Consider the following 24012-nt stretch of genomic DNA (forward strand, 5'->3'; position numbering starts at 1 on the left):
ACAGGACTCAAAAAGGAGATCCACACCAATTTATAAAAAATAGTAAGTATCTTTATATATGTTGAGGCATCAGAGGAAAATAAAACATTCAGATAAGTACATTTTTAAATAGGCATTCTTTTCACTCTAAAAAGTGGATACAGTACATTTTCTGAGTTCTGCAATGTTATCCTATGGTAGGAAAAACAAGTTCTGCAAGCAGGTAAAGTACATTGGCGTACAAAAACCAAACTCCTGGGGTTAAGGTGAGTAGTGGGCAGGTCCAAGGCAGCACCCACAGTACACCATCAGCAGCATGGAGGCGGCCGGGTGCAGAGTGCAAAACAACATTTAGTGCCCAATGAGTTCCTATAGAAATCGGTCACTGTGGAAAGAGGCTGCAGGCTCTGGCCAAGAGGCTTGTCGGGCTGAACCTACGGCAGGGTTCAGGCCTCATGACGCTCAGGCACAGGTAGGCACCTTTGGTCTTGGCCTTTTCTGACTGCAGATGTCGTCGAGGAGTCCAGGAGGGGTGAAACCATGGACTTAGACTCTTGAGCCACTTCAACCCGGGCTGGAGACGGCAGGTCCAGTGGTGACTTCAGGTGTCAGGTTTTGGTGGTTTCAGAGGCTTCAGAATCCCTTCTTTTGAACTTTCCTGGAGAACAGATCCACTGTTCACAGGAGGCCTCGAGTAATTTTTGAAGGCAGGCAGTCCTCCCATGCTTCTGAAATCACAGCTGCAGGATGAGTCACCTTTGGTGCAGATTACAAGGGATTCAGACAGGCTGGCAGGGTTGGTAATAGATCAATGGCTTCTTTTCTCCTCTTCTGCTGTTGCATCTGTGTCCTTGGTCTTCTTAGGTCATCAGGATCTGCTTCTCTGCCACCAGGGGCTCCCCTAAATACAGAATTCAGGAGTGTAGTAGCCAATTCCCGTAGGAAGTGGGCATAACCATATCCCAAAAATCATAAATATGCCATCACAAAGATGACTACTTCTGAAAAATTGTGTTCACCTTGCAGTAGCCCACCTAAGGTGTGGCACTAGCCTGGGGGTAGCATGGCTGACTAGGTAATTTTCTTGCCTGTCCAGGTGCCAAATGGGCTTCCTTTCCTGTGAGGGGAAACAGATTTGCATTTCAAAGGTGGCAGCCCTTTAAGGCTTGCAGCCTTAGAAAGACTAATCAGATGATCATCGTGTGTGGGGGGGGGGGGGGGGGTTACACCCTCATCCCCAGACAGGCTTTTGCTCTGGGCCTCCTGAGAGCAGAAGGCTATCACCTTAGGGGTCCAGAACAGTGCCTCAGGTGGTAGGCTCGCAGAAACTAGTCAGCAAGCACACCAGAGGCTGTTAGTGGGGGGGGGGGGGGGGGGGGGGGGGGGTTACACCCTCATCCCCAGACAGGCTTTTGCTCTGGGCCTCCTGAGAGCAGAAGGCTATCACCTTAGGGGTCCAGAACAGTGCCTCAGGTGGTAGGCTGGCAGAAACTAGTCAGCAAGCACACCAGAGGCTGTTAGTGCTTCAGGGGGCACCTCTAAGGTGCCCTCTGGGTGCATGCATATGGCATCAGCGTGGGTTCACCAATATGAGATGTTTGATACCAAACATCCCAATCTTCAGAGAAGCCATCATGAAGCTGAGGAAACTCGTACTGACCAGTGTACGGAACATTTAAATGGTTTCCCTGGTCACTTACTATGATCTTAGACTTGACAAAGACTTAGCAGGGACACATCTGCCCATGCAGATATGCACACACGTGATATAATGCACCTTGCCTTAGGGATGCAAGTCCTGCTAGAGGGGTGACTTACATGTATTGCATGCAGTGTTACGGGACATGGCACGGGACAGGTTGTGTTTTTACTTTTGTCTACACCAAGACTTGCAGCCTGCAATGGCAGCCTGTCGTGCTTGGTGAGGGGTACCTTAGGTTGGCACACTTAGTGCTGCAGCCCTTAAAAACCCTCTTTAGTACCCCAGGCACCCGAGGTAACATTTACTAGTGACTTAGGGGGTGCTAAAGGTTTTGCCATTTGGGAAAGAGACCTGGCACTGGGGACCTGGTTAGCAGAAGCCCAGGGCACTTTCAGTTGAAACCACGCCAGATACCAGGCAAAAAGCAGGGTGTAATCATGTCAAAAGAAGGCACTTACCTACAGTGAGGAACTATGGGGAAGAAGTCCGACAACACTGCAGATTTAAAGACTTATGGCAAGTATCAATGTGTCCACTTTACAACATAGTAAAACCTGTCTATTTAATAATCTTTTTCCCTTCAGAGTATGTTCTGGGCTCCAAAAAACAATTTGAAGCTGGTAAAATGGATTTTGCATTCTGTCTGGAGTGTGGTTTAGAAAAGGTTGATGACATGTTTATGGAGTTCCCCAGGATACAGCAATTCTGGGAAGAAGACTATAAGCGATATTTTCCAAGAATATCATGGTAAGCAGGAATTTAAATATCAAAAATGTTACTAGACCTGCAGGTCTAGTGACTTAAATGATCTACTCGACCCAATTATAGTGCTCTTGACCCATAAACTGGTTTCAAATCATGGAATCCTGGGTAAATATTTTAATTCACTGAGCCACCATTTTCTTCTTTATCACACATGAAAGCACCTTCAAATAAGCAAGTTCAGCATGTCTGCTGTATAAAAAAACAATTGTGTTTGATTTAATAGACTAAAAGGTTTGCTCCATGTATAATGCAAACCTAGCCACACATAGGATACGTATGACCGCTGACTAGCCTCTTAATAAAACTGAGATTTTTTAAACATGGTATGAGAAAAGTTCCTGCCCTGATGACAATGCGGCTAATTAAGTACATACCTAAAGCATAAAGTGATTGCAAATAAGTGCTATCGGTAGATTTTCCATTGAAATGTCCACAACATTTCCCACTGACGTAGTTTTACTGATAAAACTGTACAGGTTATAATGTTTAGAAATTGGGTTCCTGCAAATATTTGCCATCTGCACATCTCCAAGTAAAGTGTTATGATTTGTTTTGCGCCTATTTAAATCTTTGGTTGCAACACTTCGGATTTACAAAATTATTTTGTAATTCCTCATACATTTTGAAATACTTGTACTATTCCTTCTCAAGCTGTTTAAATGTGTGTTAGGAAAAATAAAAACTGACATCTTCCATTCTTTTGTTTCACAGTGATTGTCAGACAGCTCACTTGACATAAACCTCTGTAATAAGAGAAAGAAATGTAAACACCATTTTCCTGACATACGACCCCCATCCTTAAACAAACATCAAATGTGTCAAGATAAAAACAAGATTTAAAGGCGCCTTGTTAGAAATTGAGTCTTTGGTTGGCAGTCAGGTTACCCCCTGCCCAAGCAAGGATCCTCACTCTAGTCAGGGTAAAAGAGAATCGCCCTCAGCTAACTCCTGCCTACCCCCATGGTAGCTTGGCACGAACACTAGGCTTAACTTCAGAGTGCTAGGTGTAAAGTATTAATACCAACACACACAGTAACTTAATGAAAACACTACAAAATGACAACACAGGTTTAGAAAAATAGTAAATATTTAAACAAAACAAGACCAGAACGACAAAAATCCACAATGCACTAGTCAAGTTATCACTAAAAATGCGAAAGGAGGCTTCATGTAATTGTAAACACACTGTTAAGGTAAAAATGTAACTTGGGTGTGGCAAAAATAACCCAGCACGGGCGAGTGTGCGTCAAGAAGGGGCTTGCGATGCGTCGATTTCACTCACGAACGAGACATTGCGTTGTTTCTCCTTTAGTCGGTCATCATGCGTCATTCTTTCTCTCTGCAGGGGAGAGATGCGTCAATCCGGTCAGCACTCTTGGGCCTGGGCAGGCCTTGCTTTGTTTTCACATGTCCAGAGGTGTTTGCGAGGAAATCCAGCTGCACGATGATCTAAAAGACAGCACGAGTTGCGATCTCGCCAGCCTCCGTCAGCGATGCTGTGCGTGGTTTCTCCAGCCCCGGGTGCTGATCTTCGGGTTGCGTTGCAGGCGCGCATAGAATTTTCAGCCACGAAGTCTGGGGCACTTCGATCTTTTCCCCACACGGCATTCTGTGCATGAATTTCTTCTTCTTAGGCTGCCAGCTTCTCCTTTCAGGGTCCCAGGAGCTTCATGGGCATCACTTGGCAGATCAGGAGTCTCTCCAGAGACTCCAGGTGCTGGGAGAGAGAAGTCTTTGCTGTCCGAGACTTAAACAGGAGGCAAGCTCTAAATCAAGCCCTTACAGATCTTCATAAGATGGAAGGCACACAAAGTCCAGTCTTTGCCCTCTTACTCTGGCAGAAGCACCAACTGCAGGATAGCTCCACAAAGCACAGGCAGGGCAGCACTTCTTCCTCAGCTCTTCTCCAGGCAGAGGTTCCTCTTGGTTTCCAGAAGTGTTCTAAAGTCTGTGGTTTTGGGTGCCCTTGTTATACCCAAATTCTCCCTTGAAGTAGGCAAACTTCAAAGCAAAGTCTCCCTTGAATGTGAAATCCTGCCTTGCCCAGGCCAGGCCCCAGACACTCACCAGGGGGTTGGAGACTCCATTGTGTGAGGGCAGACACAGACCTTTCAGGTGTAAGTGACCACTCCTAGCACAGATGGCTCGTCAGGAAATGCAGACTTCACCCCAGCTCCCTTTGTGTCACTGTTTAGTGTGAGGTGCAACCAGCCCAACTGTCAAACTGACCCAGACAGGCAAGCACAGAAATGGTATAGGCGAGAAAATGCTCACTTTCTAAAAGTGGCATTTTCAAACATGCAATCTTAAAATCAACTTTATTAACAGATTTATTTTTAAATTGTGAGATCAGAGACCCCAAACTCCACATGTTCCTCCGCTCCCAAAGGGGAATCTACACTTAAATCATATTTAAAGGTAGCCCACATGTTGACCTTTGAGAGGGACAGGCCTTGCAACTGTGAAAAACAAATTCAGTAGTATCTCACTGTCAGGACATAAAAAACACATTACTATATGTCCTACCTTAACCATACACTGCACCCTGCCATTGGGTCTACCTAGGACTTACCTTAGGGGTGCCTTACATGTAAGAAAAGGGAAGGTTTAGGCCTGGAAAGTGGGCGCCCTTGCTAAGTCGGATTTACAGTTCAAAACTGCACACACAGACACTGCAGTGGCAGGTCTGAGACATGATTACAGAGCTACTTATGTGGGTGGCACAGCCAGTGCTGCAGGCCCACTAGCAACATTTGATTTACAGGTCCTGGGCACCTCTAGTGCCCTGTAGTAGGGACTTATTAATAAATCAAATATGCCAATCGTGGATAAACCAATTACATACACATTTTGTAAAGGAGCACTTGCACTTTAGCACTGGTTAGCAGTGGTAAAGGGCCCAGAGTAACATAAACAGCAAAATCAGAGTACAGCACACATCAACAACCTGGGAAACAGACAAAATGTTAAGGTAGACCACACCAAGGATGAAAAGTCTAACACGCCTTATAGCTCATTCACTTTTTTGAATGAACACCTTTTCATTCTAGTATAAGTTCACTTGCCAGAACGGGTGGAGTAGGTGCTAAAAATAGCTTGACCTGATAAACTCTGACTCACCATAGCAAGTGGGCGAATAGATTTTTCAAGGCCTGGTAAGTCTTGGCTTAAATATTTTTGGAAGCACAGAAGAGATTGAAGCTTAGAAAGGCTAACAGCTAGTTGTTGTTCTACCTGCTATTATTGGCAAGGGGACAAATTTGTAGAAATGGATATCTAAGGTACCTCCTACCAAATCTGAATGGCTCAACTCAATGTACATTCTAAAAAGGAATAAACATTACAAAGCTGCAAAAAGATTTAAGATATGGCCGTTGATTATGTAGAATGGAGTAAAACACCAACAGGGAGAGTTAAGACAAGGGAAAATCCACAGAGAAATGCTAATCTAATTGCCCTATGATTACACTAGACCTGGATATTTGAAAAACAGGTTGGCACAGGTCAGATCAGAAAGGATTCCCAGGTCTTCCCTCAAACTGAACACAAGCAACCCATGACTGGCTCTACCCTCGTTATGGGTTTTTTGTGTTTCACGGACCACGGTAAGTGGCATGGGTATGCCTTGAAGTGGGTCTTATGCTCACGGCAGTGGTTCCCAAACTTTTTTGAATCCTGGCTCCCTTGACCTATTGGCTGTGGTTCCCCTTCATGACACTTTTTTTTGGTGAGTGAAGGGATGTAAGCCCGGCCTCAGGATTGTTTCCATTTTTCTTCCTGAAAATAATTGGGATGAAGCCGATGAAGGTATTGTAATGATAGATGTAATCCTATCCTATCCAATGCGAAACCCCATGCTGTGCCAACAACTGATTGGAGGGACAAGGGGTTCTCAGAGAAGTGAACTGTTACTGCATTGTGATATAGTGCTCTTTATACAGGTGTGTCTATAGCTCGTTCCTGAGCAGAGTTTGTGAAGCCCTGATAGATACAAGAATGCTGTTTCACATCCTGGGTGCATTGAAGGAGAAGGCCTGTGTCTGCTGTCTAATCTAACCAATGCCATTTACTTTTGGTCTTCTGCTTTTGATTTGTGAGAGTTGTTTATGGATTTTTTCATTAAGTGAAACAGATCGTCCAGGAATAGATTATGTTTCAAAACATTTAGCCAGGCACCTCCTAAAAGTATCATTTGTTTCTACTAACCATACATTGAATGTATACTTCACTCTAGTTCTCTAGTCATACTCCTTCAGTTCAGTTCTAAGCTTATGCGCAAGGAAAAAGAACATTTGATACAAAGCAGAAACTAAATACCACAGAAAATCTATTAATTTGGAAGAAAAGTAAATGTCTTATGAAGCACGTGTTATAAAATATTTTCAGAAACACACAGAGCTCTCATCTTAGGTACAGAACACTATTATATAATTTCCGTTCATATTTTATCATAAAGTTAGTACATTTCAAACATGTTTATTTTTCACATGGACTGACATTTCTACCAATCCTCCCAAAATTTAAATTACATTTGTTCAGCAAAATAAGTAATCTGAAAAGAACAAGACATCCAGGGGCCTGAAAAACATAACGCTGCAGGGTGTAGGCGTCATTTCATTCCAAAAACACAGAATTGTCCAAATCTGGCTACACCAGGAAGACAGACAGAGACATTCGGTCACCCTTTTCACTGCTCTCTTTGTGCTCTGGGAAGCTTGTGTGAACATAGTAGCTGCAAAAGTGAAAGTAAACCTGCTTCATGGACAGCCTGGATTGTGTGGTCTTTTAACATCAATTACTGGACTTCACTGCAAAGGAGCCTCATGCATGACAGTGCCTCAGCTTACAATCTCGATTCACCTTTTCTTAAGAAGCGTGTGAATGGGACAGTTCTACTTGAAATAAAAGTCTTTCTGTTGTGCATTCAGGACGGGCATGAACAGTAGGGCTCCCATGTTCAGTGTGCAATGATGTCAGAGCCCAATTCTGAGTTCTTCACAATGGAATGTGGTTCCTAAACTGTGTGCTTAGTGCACGGCGCCCCTTGCGAGATATGAAGGCGCACTGGGGTGGCGCGGCGCACAGATTGGGAACCACTGGTTTACGGTGTGACTGGAATCAAGCTGTTGGGCAAATGAGCCCACAACTAAGGTGGGACCTGTCCTAGGTTGCGTGTGTTCCTGTTCAGGGAGGACCCGGCCTGGCAGTTCAGGCTGGTCTGTTCCCAGGAGGATCAGGGTCAAGAGTGATTTGTATATGGTTAGGTCCAAATTGAGGTGGCAGGGTGAACAAAAGAACAATGGGGTTGGGTGCTACCAAGCGATTGCCAGTTGTTACAAGCATTCCTCTGATCAACTTTTGTGTGCTGCATCGTGGAAGGGGACAATCAGTAAAGATAAATGTATACATCTCTGTCTAAGCAGGATGTCTCTCTGCAGGACAGTCAAGAGGGATCTGTGTGCGCCACAGTAGATGTTCGTCTTTGCCTGGTGTGTGCCTGCAGAGACTGACTGTTACGCTGCAGTAATTGAGTGTGGTTGTGTAAGCAAACGTGTGCTCTCAGTCACTATTCTTGGCCCCTAAATGCTGTAGATATCATGAGTTCGCACTAAAACTCGAGCGGAAAAAAGCCTATTCCTTTTAGCTCCACTCCTTACTCCACCTACAATTCACTTCCAATAAGCGCGAGATGAGAAAAAATGGAGGGCAAAGGGGACAGAGGCTGGGTAAACGCAGACTATCGAAAGGTGAACAGTAAATAAGAAAAGATATGTTAGAAAGATACAGGAAAACAATCAAAGGATAAATCACAGCCTAAGGAATCAACGCTTAAAAAAATGGATCACGAAAGGGAAAAAGACATCTTTGTCGTAGTTTAAAATGTTACCGAGATGTCCACGGAAAAGCGCCTAATGCTAAATGGCATCAGTTCTGGTGCGATAGCTCAAGGGATTAACAGCATACACACTTAATTTACAAAATTATGGATAACTGCACCAAAAGCAGAGATTACTTCATTATCATTAGACTACGGTCTAAACCTGAAACGAAATATCGGTGCGTTAATGCACACTATGCAGATATTGTATGCAATATATCCTCAGTTATAAGCGGTATCATTTCCAAAATTCACATTACGAAGCTCCTGGCTCCCCCTTTACCCTCTTACAGACTCATTGCTTTCTTCATCCACCTTTAAATGTCCCTCGCCACCGTGACATACTTACCCCGGAGGTCTAGCTCGCGGTCCCTCACTGCGTTGGTATACTGTGCTGCCCCCTCGATGAGTTCGGCCGTTAACTTCACCATAATGCCTACTTTCAACTCAACAGCACTGCCAAGAACAAACCACACGCCTGAGAAACGCGTCCTATACCTGCGCCATAAGCCTACGTCATCACAAGAAGACACGTTCACGAGACATTTTATGATACGTCGCCCAACAAACTCGCTGTGGCTTCGTGTAATATCTACCGCGACACTGCTCGCTAATTAAATCGTAAAATGAAAGCTTTTTGTTGAAAGAATGTAGAAAGGTCTACTGTGTTTGCTAGATGTTAAAGGTGGCACTAGTTGAGCCCAAACAATAAACACTACAATCATATCGATATTTACGTTTCTTGATATTCTCATTGAGAAACGAAAAACTACTTCAAGTGTTGCGTGTTTTTTTTAAGGCATGGTAAATACTATTATGAGGTTAAAGTTCAAGATGGCCGCCATACTTTAGTGATTGGCGCTGAGCAACAGCCTGCTTTGAGGCTAGGCACAATTTAATTACGAAACTGGAGTGATAACGTTCACTCCGAATAACATAATATCGCGAGATATTCAACGAGGCGACTGACGTAAACAATGTGACTTTTGTGTGTGTTTTCTTTATTTTTAATATTTTTATTTTTGGGGCAGATTCCTAGCATGACATAAATAAAATAAAAAAACCATATTCATTTATATGAGTTCACTTTAATGTTCAACATAACTACCTTTAACTTAATCTACCACAAAGTAGGAGATGAATGGGACAAACACTTTCCTGAGAGCACAACCAATTACATTAACCAGCAAAAAATTATAACCACAGAAATAACCCGTAAACTTTGGTTGCAAAGTGGCATACTACCCACCATAAAGCGCTTGAACGACTTGTCAAGGGTAGTAAGCACACTAGAAATAAAATAACAATACAACCATCACAGCTGCTTGGTAAGGAAAGACCTGTTGACTTTGCCAAGGTTTGGTCTTTCTTCCTGACGTTAGAGTTAGCCGTACTAGCTGCCTGAGCACAAAAAGGAGAGCGGCTCACGCGGCGGCCATCTTGGAATGGTAGTATCCGCACTCAGTGCAAGGGGATTCACAACACATCTGTGTAGTGCAGGTGAACAAAGCAGTGGAAGAAACTGATCATTCAGGTATCTAAATTAATAGATGGTTTATATAGAATTTTCTGTATCCAAATTTCGAATGAAGGCGTTCAAAATTGAAGTCATACTTTTCCAATATGGCCCTTTGGGAAGCAAAGAGAATAAAACATAATAAGCTGGAAGGACAAAAATAAATGGTCACTTGTTGAAGACATAAGTTCCATTAATCAACTACAATAGAAGTTTCTGAATGGGTTATAGTGGGACGTAAGAGAAGACCATTTATATATAAATTAACCATCAAGAGAAAAAGGGAAAGGACATCGATATGTAAAATAACTGAAAAGAGGAAGCATTTACAAGTGTAAAATTAAGGTTATTTTTCTTTAATCCTTTCTTTTTGAGTTTAATCAGCTTTATTATGGAATTAAAAAAAACAAAATTCCATCAACGCAGGAAACAGTAACAGTACAAAGCTAATAAGCAATATAAAGAGAAAAGCTGTTTACAATTTATAATTCAATGGAGAAGGAAGGACATAAAAGGGGGAAGGGGAATGCAGTTCAACATTTGAAGATCAGGTAGGTAGATATAATAATATATAAATATAAGGAGAAAAACTAGAACCATGTTTTTGAGAAAAGAACAGCGATAAATAAACAAATTACGGTGGTTTAAAATTCTCAGACCTAATGGATTGATCACATTGTTTAACGTTATTATTGAGAAAGTTCATTAATGTGGACCAATACAAATCCCTATTCACCAGAGGTCTACAAACAGAAGCAAAAGCAGTATCTAAACAATGATAATGGCAAACATTATTCCACTAAGCTGCAAAGGATATGATAGAGGAGGATTTCCAGTTAATTGTAACTTGTTGAAAAGCTAAGGCCAACATAAGATCTAATAATCGTTTGTCATGGGCATGTAATTCAATTTTATCTGAAAGACTACCTTAAAAAATTGAGGTACTTGACATGGGGCATTATATTCTAAAAATAACTGAGAGTTGGGCCCAGACTTTTTGACAAAAAATGGCAGTAGGGGGACATAAAAAAAGGATATGGAGCAAATCACAGTTCGAGTAATGACATGACCAACAGGCAAGAATAGACGAAATACCAAATTTGTCTAGGGATGTTGGTGTATGATATAGCCTATTATAAAGAAAAAACATAGATTGCGTGGTAGAGGCCGATCTTGAAATTTTAAAGATTCTGGACCATATTTTGCTCCAGATAAGAATGGTCCAATTACAACCTAAATCAGCTTCCCAAGAAAGTTCTACTTTGGCTTTCGGACAAAAAAGGATCAGTTGATCGAAAATATTTGTATATAAAAGATGCTTTAGGGTTAAGAGATAACAAATGTAAAAGTAAATCTGGGGGAGAAGGGGAAAGAGGTATGGAGACTCTAATAGGAGTGAAGAGAAAATGTCTAAAACTGCCTTCATAAGGATTGAGAATTTGTATTGAGGACAGTCAAAAATCACTTGGAATTGAGGAAAGGAACGAGGGTTGAGGCCATCAAAAATATCTTGAACCCAGATAATTCCCTTAGTTCTCCAAGATTTCAAATATAAGGGTCTATTATTAATAGTTATAAGTTTATTATACCAAATTAGAGATTGCAAAAAAGTGACTTTAGATGAGATTTTTCTTTTATAATAAGGACTCAATAAACAGCAGGTATGTTTAAAAAGCGGTGAGGAAATTATGGGGGTGATTCTAAGTCTGGCGGGCGGCCTCCGCCGCCCGCCAGACTTCCCCCTCCAAAATACCGCTCCGCGGTCGGAAGACCGCTGAGGGTATTCTGGGTTTTGCACTGGGCTGGTGGGCGACCGCCAAAAGGCCGCCCGCCAGCCCAGTGCAAAACTACCTTCCCACGAGGACGCCGGCTCCGAATGGAGCCGGCGGAGTGGGAAGGTGCGACGGGTGCAGTGGCACCCGTCGCGAATTTCACTGTCTGCAATGCAGACAGTGAAATTCTTTGTGGGGCCCTCTTACGGGGGCCCCTGCAGTGCCCATGCCACTGGCATGGGCACTGCAGGGGCCCCCAGGGGCCCCACGACGACCCATACCGCCATCCTGTTCCTGGCGGGCGAACCGCCAGGAACAGGATGGCGGTATGGGCTGTCAGAATCCCCATGGCGGCGCAGCGAGCTGCGCCGCCATGGAGGATTCAAATGGGCAGCGGAAAACCGGCGGGAGACTGCCGGTTTTCCACTTCTGACCACGGTCAAACCGCCGCGGTCAGAATGCCCAGCGGGGCACCGCCAGCCTGTTGGCGGTGCCCCCGTCATGAAGGTTTTCATTTATTTACGCTTAAACGTAGTACTGCAATAATCATGTGTGACTTTAACCGAACTAATAAAGATTGTACGGGGACAAAATGTGCCCTTAGAGTAGTTTGCCAATATTATAAGCGTGCTTTATATAACGTGATGTACTAGAATTGCACTAATCCGACATAATCGTAAACGTGTGCTACGATTTGCTTGCTTGAAATGTTTTAGCTTAGCATTACTTTAGCGGAGGCTTTGGCCTAGTTGCCTGGTCTCACGGTTTAGATGCTCGTATTTTTCCAATGTGCTATTAAACGTGTATTTTTGCTTGAAGCTGTACTTTTCCACTGAGATCGTTCACATGCTTATCTTAAAGTTTCGTGCCAGCTTGGCATTTTTCTCTTTACTCCAAGGTCGATCTGCAGGTGCGGACAATGGAGGCTCTGAAAGTGAGCTAATTGGTATAAAATGTTGCAACTTGCGTACCCATCTCCAAGGATAATGTATGCTTAAGTAAAAGCTTGAGAACTGTTGTTTTTGATTGGACAATTTGAAGCTAACCTATGAACCCTCCAATGGAAGACCCTACTGGATTTGAACTGTTGTCTATAAAAACCAGGTGCACGAGAAGTAATTAGGTCATTACCAGCTATTGCCCGACATTGCGTTATTTCGTAGCTATTATGGCCCACTTTGCTGCGACGCCATTTTGAAAGAGACTTTGATGCTTTCTCTAATCGAGAGAAAGAGACTTTAAATGATTCTTGCCCTAGAGACTTTAACTTTGATCCCTTTGCATGAAGTAGTAGTATTATCTTGCCGCCGTGAGGCAATTGCCCCGTCCACCCCTACCCCTTTGCCCCGTCCCATGCTGATTGAGAAACGGTACCTGTGAGACGAAGACTTCCTTGTATGCTGATCGTAATTGGTAAATATGAAAGGAAATTGTAAAATTGCATTGTGTTTCTTTTAGGTAACCAACTGCTGATTTTTTTGACAAGATCCCTAGCTAGGAGTTTTCCAAATTAATGTTGCTAAATTGTTTTTGCATGAAGTCCCACATGCCGATGCTAATTTGAGGTTAGATGAGGATTCCTTTTATTGCATGATGCAATTTGAGACCTTGTTATGCTGACTAAATGTATGCAATTAGTTTGTTACAGATTATCGTATTAGTGATTTGCATTGCTATTATCGAATGCCTTGTGATTCAAATGCTACATAGGTTGCACCTGTTTCGCCGTTATGGACAGCTATTAATGTTCATTTATGTTTATCATTTGGTGTTGAGACACATCTATATTGTGCTAGCTTTGTTAATATAGGGAAATAAATTCACTAACTTTGAATAAACTGGTGTGGTTATTCCTGACTGAAAGGTCAGGGTTCGCCGAAAATGTATTCTGGATTAATTGCTAAGTGTTATGTTGATCAGGGTATTGCTTATGTTCGTTATTGATTATTGATTTGATGCAATTGATCGATATAAGAGTACGGAGAGTTCCCACTTAGCCAAAAGATTCATCGGCCTAAAGAGCGTCCGAATACAGGTAAATTATTAGTACGGACCGCTCTATCAGTAGATGGTAGCAGAGGACGGTTTCGCCTTTTGGGACCCTGTACTCTTAAAGTACATGGTGTTGAATTAACGGTTACGCCCTTTGAAACCCCACTCGAGAAGTTGAATTAGATTTTTCTTGGATAAAAACTGATTGACAGATTGATGATGGGCTAGGTCCACCGCGACTTTCCCGGGATCTCAGAGCTTGCGAATGAAGAGAATGGAGGTGTGGAATCGGCGTTGGCGGTACTAGTGATGGTATGAGTGAAGTTAGGGTTTTGCGCTTGCACAGCTTATTGCCGTAGGGTGTGTGAAAAGGTTGCGAGGATTTTTCTTCTTAGAGGATAGCGGAGGTGCGACTCCGAGTGTAGAAGTAGAGAAGTCGAAGAACTTCATAGAAATAGCGGAGGTGCGGCTCCGAGTGTGAGAGTAGGGAAGTCGTTGAACTTCATGTGCGTGTGGCGCTTTGTGCATAAAAAGGTCCACGTGGTTGTTGTTGTTGAGACGGGCCCTGCGAGGTCAAGAGACTCCGGAGTATATTGATCTATGTTGTGGTCTTGGCGGTTTAGTAGGTTGATCGGGCGTGGTCAACGAGTCGGTACGTGTGTTAAGGGAGTGAAAGGAACTTCGACTTCGGGCTTTGACAAGATTCTAAGTGCACTAGAATAGATCATTGACAAGTTGAGAGTAGGTCTGCGGGTCAGATTTGCTTGCGAAAGTGGGGACCGAGAAAGACGGAATAGCGGCCGAGGCTAGTGAAAAGTCCCTAAGGTCCTGAAGCGACTGTGTTACCCTTCCTGTAGTAAACCGACAGATCTGTTTTATTTTTTTGGTAGCTCGCGATACATGCAAGAAGTTGTTACGAAAAGAGCTGAGTGAAGGAGGACGAGCCGCGAGGCTTTGTCAGCCGCAGTGTGTGTGAGTGTGACGTCACTAGGAGCCGCGCTGGGATAGGTTGGTTGCAGAGAAGGGTCGCGCACGAATTGGATGCAGTCCGTGGGGCTCGATTGGAAGGGGAAAGGCAGGCGAAGAGTATTCCGGGAATTAAAGTCACCTATTGATTACAAACTTTGTGAAATAAAAGACGAGAAAATGAAATTCTTTAAAGCATTAAGGAGTGCGATGAAGGGGGAGTCTTACATTAAAGCGAGTGTAGGAGAGGAGACGCCGCCCGAGGGTACACCAGCTTACATTGTAATGGAGGAAAAAGGGGTAGCTCCGTGCCTTTGGCTAAAGCAATGGCACAAACTGACAGAGAAACATGGGAGCGTAGCATTCCCGATCCATGGGACATTCAATATAAGGATTCTAGAGAATTTGAGATTCACGATGTACGACATGAAGGTGCCTCCAAGGCCAGCACAGTTTGAGGCTCTAGCAATTTGGGAACTGATGGCTAGACAGCAACAGCAAAATAAGTTCGAGAACAGGATAAGGAAGGTAGAAAAGACACTAGCGGATTCTAGGTGGGATAATGCACAGAAGGTGTGGAGGTCAGATGTACTGCAGGGGATAAAATTGTTTCCCGCAATTACTAAGGAAGAAGAGGAGACAGGTAAGAAAGCTACCTGTAAGACAAACAGGAGGTGTTCCAAGGATAGAGAGGATGAGGAAAAGTTGAGAAGAGAAGAGGAGTTAGAGGATGAGGAGTTAATCATGCAATTGCTGAACGACCGTCCACCACCTTATGCGGAGAGTGGACAAGGTCCAAGTACCAGTTCTGCCCCTCCGGCACCGGTACAGAACGGTGAAACTCAGAGTTCAGGAGCTTCATCGGGATCTAAGGACCCGAGTCTACTGTTCACCCCGCAGATACCGCAGGTTAGGAGAATATATCCAGATGTGCCCATGTTGAAACCGGCAGAAAATTATCAGCCGCAGATCCCAGGGTACTACAGCAGTGACAACGGTGCAGGAATGATTCTAGATCCAACCGTAAGGGGAGTACAGAATGGTCACAATCCAACAATGGCACAAGCTGAATCAACTCAGTTTTTGATGCCTCAAAAGCAGATGCAGGGGGGAACAGCACATGCTCAGATGACGGGGAGTCAGACGGGCATGCCGGCAATGATGACCCATGGTGTGGGAATGAACATGCCTCAGAACATGGGGAATGGACAAAACCCAGATGCGATATCGCTACCCATTACTGTAGGTCCACCGGTACCTTTGTACAGTCAGCCTAATCTAGGTATGAGCGGTCAGGGATCAATGCTGCAGAATGGGACAGAGAGGAGGTGCATAGAAAACACTCCAGGGATAACTCCGATAGCGGCTCAGCCAACAGGATCTGGGACCTTGATGGAGTTTAGTCCCATATGTGCTCAGTCGACACTGGTGAGGTCGATTCCCCCACTGATAATACCTCTGTCATCGAATACTGAAAAGTTGCCGCAACCATCAATGGCAGTCGATGTGAACGCTACACTGATGGGGTTGAATGCGCAACAGCTGACACAATGGTTCAACAGTCTAAATTCCACACAAAGCTCGGACAGTGGGAAGGGAGAAGATTATCTGAATAAGATGAGGTTGAACATGGAAGCACAAGAATTGGTGGAAGGGACTATGGGTGTGAATAGGTTAGAGTCCTACTCGGAAGAAGAGCTGAGGTATCTATGTCCCAGGATAACAAAAGAAGTGAACAAGGTACACAAAAGCTTGCAGGAAGTAGCTGACAAAAACGGGGTTGATATAGACAAGACGAAACACTTGAGCAGGAGCTATAGGTTGGATTTTGGGACCACAGATTTTGAACACATGAGGTCAGCAGGCATGAAGGCGCACCTTAGAGAACTGCTGCAGAGTGCACAAGTGTGGAGGTGCTTAGACAAGTGGGAAAGCAGGTGGGTAAAGAGAAAGGAAAAGAGGAGGGACAGTGCTACAGAGCTCAATGAGAAAAGACCACAGAGTAGCGAGGCAGTAACCATGTTACCAATGAGGGAGACAGCAGGGGGAAAATTAATACATGTACCATGGCACAGAAGCGACATTCAGTCATTTACGGATGATTTTCCCAAACTGAGAGAGAAACCGATTGAATGGTATCAGCAGACTGATAGGTTTGTGAAGCTTGCAAAATGTCTCTGGGAAGACCTGAACACTCTCTTCGAGATTGTGGTTCCGGCAGATTTGTGGGAGGATTGCAAAAGAGCTGTAGGTTGGCCGACAAGTGAACCAGAAAGAGACAGGGAGACGGGTGCACCATCACCTATGGTGATGAGCTTGTACTACAAGGTGATTGAGCATTTGAAGACGAAGGTTGCCGCGAAAAATGTGGATTGGCAGAAGATCGATCGAACGGCCCAAGAGGCTAAAGAGTCAATTCATAGTTACTATGAGAGGTTGTTGAAGGCGTTTAAGAACTACAGTGGCACAGAGACAATAGAGGCGAAGGACATGCTCCATTTTGTATTTAGATTTGTGGAAGGGCTGAGACCAGAGATAAGTCAGATGATAAAGTCGCATTTGATTTGTTGGCAGTCGAAACCGATTGATGAGGTGTTGAATTATGCGAAATATTGTAGCGACGAAATTGAAGTGAAACAGAAAAGGTTGAAAGAGAAGGTGATGATGATGCAACTTAAAGCAGCTCAGACAGGTCTGCAAGGTTTGCAAGGGATGCAAGGGTTCCAACAGCAGGTACCGCAACCGCAGCCGCAGTTGCAGGGAAATATGATGTTTCAGCCACAGGCCAGAGGCAGAGGCAGAGGAGGGTTTGCGAATAATGGTCCGGATTTGAACACTGTTGTGACTGGTGTGCAGGCAATGAAGAAGGTGATGCCGTGTCACGTGTGCGGAATTGTCGGTGATTGGAAACGCGAGTGCCCGATGGTGGTGCAGGAAGGTGCAGGTGCAGGTGTTGGTCAGCAAAACAATGATGTCAATGCATTTCAGACAATGAGGGGACCGAAAATGAGAGGTCCAAACCCAAATTTTCAGACCGTAAATCAGTTGCAGGGATTACAACCTATGCAGCCGCAGCAGATGCAGATGCCTCGTATGCAGATGACGCAAATGCAGCCGATGCAACAGCAGTTACCCATGGTACCTAATCAGCAAATGCAAATACCTTTGGCACCAATGAGTCAGCAGCAAGTGATGGTTCCTCCACAGGTCTCGGGTCAGGTAATGAGTACAAATGGCACCGTACAGCAGTTCCCACTACACAGTGAGAGTGGAATAAACATTGTATGGGAGAGTGAAAGTTCAGAAGAAGAAGGAGATTGTGTGCTTGCAGCATCCTTGGAAGTTGATCAAAAGGGTCCGTATGTAGAGGGAAGAGTAATGGGTCATCGTGTTTCATTCTTGGTTGACACAGGAGCCACACGTTCAACTGTTAAGAGCAGTGAAGTACCAAATTTGCCACTCTCAGGGAGGACAGTTCAAGTGGTGGGAGTAGCAAACAGGCACCTGACGAACCCAATAACAGATCCAGTACCAGTCAGCATCGGTAACTATCAAGGGGTGCATCAGTTTGTGATATGTGACTCAAGCCCGATAGCACTGTTAGGGAGAGACCTATTGTGCAAATTGGGTTGTTCGATTATGTGTTCGAACGAGGGAATAACAATTCAGACGAGCAGTGATGGGGAAGAAGAGGACAGTGTAGAGGGGGATGAGATGGAAACTGTCGATGAAGAGTATCCTCTGATTTGTCTTTTCCCGATGATAACTGAAGAAGATATTCCAGCCGAATTACGGGAAACAATCAGAAAGGAAGTGTGGGATATGACAGGGAAAGAGGTGGGATTGATGAAAGGAGTGGAACCAGTGAAAGTGACTGTAAAGCCCAATGCAATCTTTCCCCAGACCCCACAATACCACATGGCACAAGATACCCTCATGAAAGTTGCCCAACTTATTGACGAATTTGTAAAACAGGGGGTACTGAAAGAAGTGTTAAGCAGTCCATGTAATTCACCAATAATGGGACTAATAAAGCCAAGTGGAAAGGTCCGACTTGTGCAGGACTTGAGGAAAATAAATGACATCATAGTCAAGTGTTGCCCTGTCGTACCAAATCCAGCTGTGATAATGTTTCAAGTCCCTTGCGATGCCGAATGGTTCTCAGTCATCGACTTGTCACAAGCATTCTTTTCTGTGCCCCTTCAGGAGGACAGCCAATTCCTCTTTTGTTTCAAATTCTTAGACAGGGTGTACAGTTGGTGTCGAATTCCTCAAGGGTTTTCTGAGTCACCGTCAATCTTCAATCAGATTCTAAAGAAAGATTTGGAAGCATTAGAATTGCCATTCGAGTCAACCCTAGTACAGTACATTGATGATTTACTGATCGCGTCAAAACAGAAAGTGGCTGCACAGCCGATACCATTGCTCTGTTGAACCATTTGGGAAGAAATGGACACAAGGTGTCCCCTTCCAAATTGCAGTTCTGTCAGAAGAAAGTGAAATACTTGGGTCACCAAATAGAGAAAGGGTCACGGAGAATAATGAAGGAAAGAATAACAAGTGTACTTCAAATGAGTCCACCCAAGACAAGGAGGGAGGTGAGGAAGTTTTTGGGAATGGTGGGCTACTGTCGCCAGTGGATTCCCAACTTCTCGACTCTAGCAAAGCCTTTACTGAAACTGACCCAGAAGGATGCCTTGGATCAAATCGAACTGAAAGGAGATGAGATGGATGCTTTTGTTGAATTGAAAGAGTGCATGTGCAGGGCTCCAGCTTTAGGTATGCCTGATTACACAAAGCCTTTCACATTGTTTTGTCATGAACGTGATGCATGTTCTCTGTCTGTCTTGACTCAAGCTCATGGTGGCATAAACAGACCAGTAGCGTATTTTTCAGCTACTTTGGATCCGGTCGCAGCAGCACTTCCAGGGTGTTTGCGCGCCGTGGCAGCAGTTGGTATCAGCCTCACTCAGAGTGAAGGAATAGTGATGGGACACCCAGTAACAGTCATGGTCCCTCACTCAGTTGAGATACTTTTGACCCGCTCCCGAACGCAACACATGACCGGAGCAAGACTCACAAGGTATGAAACGATAATTCTGGGCTCACCGAACGTGCAGCTGAAAAGGTGCACTACGTTGAATCCAGCAACCTTGCTTCCTGGTGAAAATGCTGAAATTGAGAACGCTGAAGACGTCGAGCATGACTGCCTTCAGGTGACTGAATTTTGCACAAAACCTCGACCTGACATTAAGGATACTAAACTTGATGAAAATGACCAAATTGTTTTCGTTGATGGTTCATATCTAAGAGATGGGATGGGAATTTTGAAAGCAGGATATGCTGTATGTACTGTAACAGGTGTCTTGGAAGCGGCCTGGCTCCAAGGAGTCTATTCTGCACAAGTAGCAGAACTTGTAGCTCTTACAAGAGCATGTCAACTGTCTGCATTGATGAAAGTCACCATTTACACTGACAGTCAGTACGGGTTTGGGATTGTGCACGACTTTGGACAATTATGGTCACAGAGAGGTTTCCTGACTTCTTCAGGATCCCCAGTGAAAAATGGAGAAAGGATAAGGGAATTGTTACACGCCATTCAAATGCCAGCTGAGGTTGCAGTGGTAAAGTGCAGTGCTCATACAAAAGGACAGGACTATGTTTCTCTGGGAAATGCATATGCGGATCAAGTCGCAAGATTTTGTGCCTTGAACTGTATATTACTCAGAGATGAATGGAATTCGATAAGTGAACCAGAACTCGAACCAGCTGAAGCATTTGCCTTGAAGGTTGTAGATACAATAGATGAATTAAAAGCATTACAGAATAACGTCAGGGAGGATGAAAGAGATTCCTGGATTAAATCACAATGTATAAAGAGACCAGATGAGTTATGGGTTTCAAATGAGGGAAAATTTGTTTTGCCAAACAGTCTCTTATCACAGCTTGCGCGGTTCTATCACGGGCAAGCTCACCTAGGGAGAGATGCCATGATAAGATTGTTCAAAACTGATTGGTTTAACCCCAGATTTCGTCAAGCTGCAGAAGCAGTTTGCCATCGATGTGTCACTTGCCAGCAGATGAACCCAGGAAAGGGAACAGTTGTGAACGCCAGCCACATTGGCAGGGCCAGTGGGCCATTTAGTAGGATGCAGATAGATTTCATTGAGATGCCTGTGCATGGAGGTCTAAAGTATGTGTTGGTGATTGTGTGCATTTTTAGTCACTGGATTGAGGCATACCCCACACGTAGAAATGACAGCCTTACAGTTGCAAAGCTATTGTTGAGGGAGTTAATACCACGTTTCGGATTCCAGATCTCTTTAGAATCAGATAGGGGAAGTCACTTCAATAACGAGGTGATAAAGTTACTCTGCGAAGCGCTGAACATTGAGCAAAAACTGCATTGTAGCTATCGCCCTGAAGCATCAGGATTGGTGGAGCAGATGAATGGTACACTGAAATCAAGAATGGCGAAAATATGTGCATCGACAAATTTGAAATGGCCTGACGCATTGCCCTTGGTGCTAATGTCAATGAGAAACACCCCTGATAGAAAGACTGGATTGTCCCCGCATGAAATTCTCATGGGCAGGGCTATGAGGCTTCCTGCAGTTCCCGCAAACGCGCTTTTGAATATTACAGATGATATGGTGTTAGACTACTGCAAGGGTCTGGCTGACGTGGTTCGCTCTTTCTCTCACCAGGTGGAAGCAACCACCTTGCCACCGATCCAAGGTCCAGGACACGCACTGAAAGCAGGTGACTGGGTCGTGGTAAAGAAGCACGTGAGGAAGTCGTGTCTGGAACCCCGTTGGAAAGGCCCTTTCCAAGTGATCCTGACGACAACTACCGCCGTGAAGTGTGCGGGGGTTCCCAACTGGATTCACGCCAGTCACACAAAGAAAGTGTTGTGTCCCACAGATGAGGAAGTTGAAGCGCTGAAACTGCCAGTGCCTGATAAAACAGTGAGACAGAACAAACCCGAACTGAAAGCGGACAGGCAGAAGCAGGAGAGTGAGAGATATTATTGGAGGACGAAGAGACAGACTCACTTGGGGAAGACCAAGGAGAAAGTTCAGACAGCGACGAAGAAGCTGAAGGTGACAAAGAGCCTGAAGCAGCTGAGGGTAGCAAAAGCCTGAAGCAGCTGAAGGTGACAAAGAACCTGAAGCAGCTGAAAGTGATACAGAGCCTGACGAAAGTAACGGTGACGAAGGGCTCGAAAAAGGTGAAAAAGCAGGAGAGCCTGATCAGAGGAGGGCTTTCCCAGAAGCAGACGATACAGAAAAGAAAAAAGAGAACGTGATCGATTCCCCAGAAGGAGGGGACAAGGCAGAACAGAACGAAAAGGTTCAAGCTTCTACAGAAAAGGTCGCAGGTCCGTCAAATGGACATGGTGCAAAGAGGAGACTAAGTATATCACCAGTAAAACAAAGGACTGGAGAAGGTTTGAACGACGGAGAAAGGCCAAAAGTGAAAGAGAAAAGAAAGGAAGAGTCTGTCGTGGTACCAACTTCGAGTGAAGAAAAAGACTTGACAAAAGAGGAAAGTACCAGTGAGGCAGAATCGAAAAGAGAAGCAAAATTGAAAAGGAAAAGGATACCGAACAGGAGATATTCCGGTCCTGAATGGGCATATGTAGTCAATGACGATTGGACTGACGAATTTGTATCTCTAAGCATCGAGAACGAAGAAGAAGAGATACCAATAGAAAAGAAAAGTTTTATGGACAGTGTTGATTGAAAGGGTGATAAATCTAAAGTGAAACAAACAACCAGCTGAGACATTGCTAAACCGGATGAGACATTTGCTAAACCGATAAAGACTGAGTTATTGCCGAATTGAGACAAATGCTGCTAACCGATAAGTAACTGGCCTCTTGAAGAAAACTGTGTGAACATTGCGCTCGTTCAGCTTTGTAATTGAATTGCTAAATAGTTTCATTTATAGGTGCTTCTAGCTCTCTGATTCTATACAGATCATGACGCAAAACAGTAGAAAGAAATATTGTAAATATGTGTGTATAGGCTTGATAATTGCATGTGTACTAATAATAATGGCAATAGTGCTTGGAATGCATGGTAAGGGTGAGAATGAGAGAATTGATGCTTCTACTTTTGCTCCTGTTACTGTCACTGAACTAACCGCATTGAAAAGATTAGAAATAGATGAGAGACTCTTGCATGATAAGAAAGAGCTTTCATATAATGTTTTCTATCGCTTGCTAACAGAATACGTTGAGACTATGGATGCAAAAGATTGTTATGTGTGTACACAGATACCGACATCAGTAAAGGAAGGGGTGACATATCACCACATGCCTCTTACATACGGGATTACATGTAGTATAGTAATGTCTAGATTTTATGGTCAAACTAACATACAGTATTTTTATTCAAATTATGATGTTACCTTTGCATATGTTCCTATAATAGCGCAGCTAAGCCAGATTGCTAAAGATTGGGATGCTAAAATAATGAGGGAATTTTTCGAGCCAATGCTACCTTTTGAAACGGCTCACGCTCATAGGGAAAATCTTACCTGCTCGCTCTCGGCAGTAGAAATAAGCTTTTTAGATCGCACAGATGATAGAAGGGCACAAATGAATGCGAAATTAGAAAAAGAGCTACATAAGAGGACTTCAGTAGATAATTATGATTTTGCTGCAATAAAAACACAAGGGAGAATAGCTTTAGATGCTTGGCATGTAGGGAAATTTTGTATATATCGAGGTGAATCTTATTATGATAACATTTTTGTAGGAGCGAGTGAGTGTAAACATACGTTTATCTTTAAGGCCAAATGGACATTCATGATGAACGGACTTGACCCTGTCATTCCAGGTGTATATTACATTTGTGGGTATAATGCCTATTATCGTCTTCCAAAGGGATGGTGGGGGAGATGTTATTTGGGTATAGTGTTCCCAAAAGTTTATCAACTGGATGACCTATCGATGATTCAAAAGACATCTGGATCCCATCGTATCCAGAAAAGAGAGACCGCAGCTGCTGTGGTAGGAGATATATTTGGAGCCATGATTCCTTCATTGGGAGTTGTGTTGAATTCCATCAAGATAAGAAAGTTGTCTACTATAGTGGATAACATGTTGACAAAGTTTTCAGGTGCTATAATCCTGATAGATGCTGAACTTGCAGCGGAAAGAGCTATGACTCTTCAAAATAGGCTTGCTTTAGACATTCTTTTAGCAAAGGATGGTGGCGTTTGCAAAATGCTTGGTGCACGACACTGTTGTACATATATTCCCGACAATAGTGTGAAGATTAAAACTATGCTTGCTAATCTAACAAAAGAAAGTGCAGATTTGAAGGAATTGAAAGAACCAGGAGTGTGGGAGAAGGTTGGAAAAGGACTTGCTTCAGTGGGACATTGGATTGGGGGAATTTGGAATGGAATATTGCTAAAAATAATAGAGGGA

The 24012-nt window shown here is 43.9% G+C and overlaps 1 protein-coding gene across 2 annotated transcripts in view; it reads right to left on the reverse strand.

Moving 5' to 3' along the window:
- Positions 1 to 8840, reverse strand: part of SNRPA1 (small nuclear ribonucleoprotein polypeptide A') — a 35768-nt gene extending 26928 nt beyond the window's left edge. Inside the window, exon 1 of one of the 2 annotated variants that reach the window (XM_069222808.1) lies at positions 8674 to 8840. In XM_069222808.1, coding sequence (XP_069078909.1) covers positions 8674 to 8755 — 82 coding nt within the window. In that variant the 5' untranslated portion in view covers positions 8756 to 8840. The remainder of the gene's footprint in view (positions 1 to 8673) is intronic. The other variant, XM_069222807.1, reaches the window with a different exon arrangement.
- Between the last annotated feature and the right edge of the window lie 15172 nt (positions 8841 to 24012).

This window comes from Pleurodeles waltl, chromosome 3_1 (genome assembly GCF_031143425.1).
Source record: "Pleurodeles waltl isolate 20211129_DDA chromosome 3_1, aPleWal1.hap1.20221129, whole genome shotgun sequence".
NCBI classification, from domain to species: Eukaryota; Metazoa; Chordata; class Amphibia; order Caudata; family Salamandridae; genus Pleurodeles; species Pleurodeles waltl.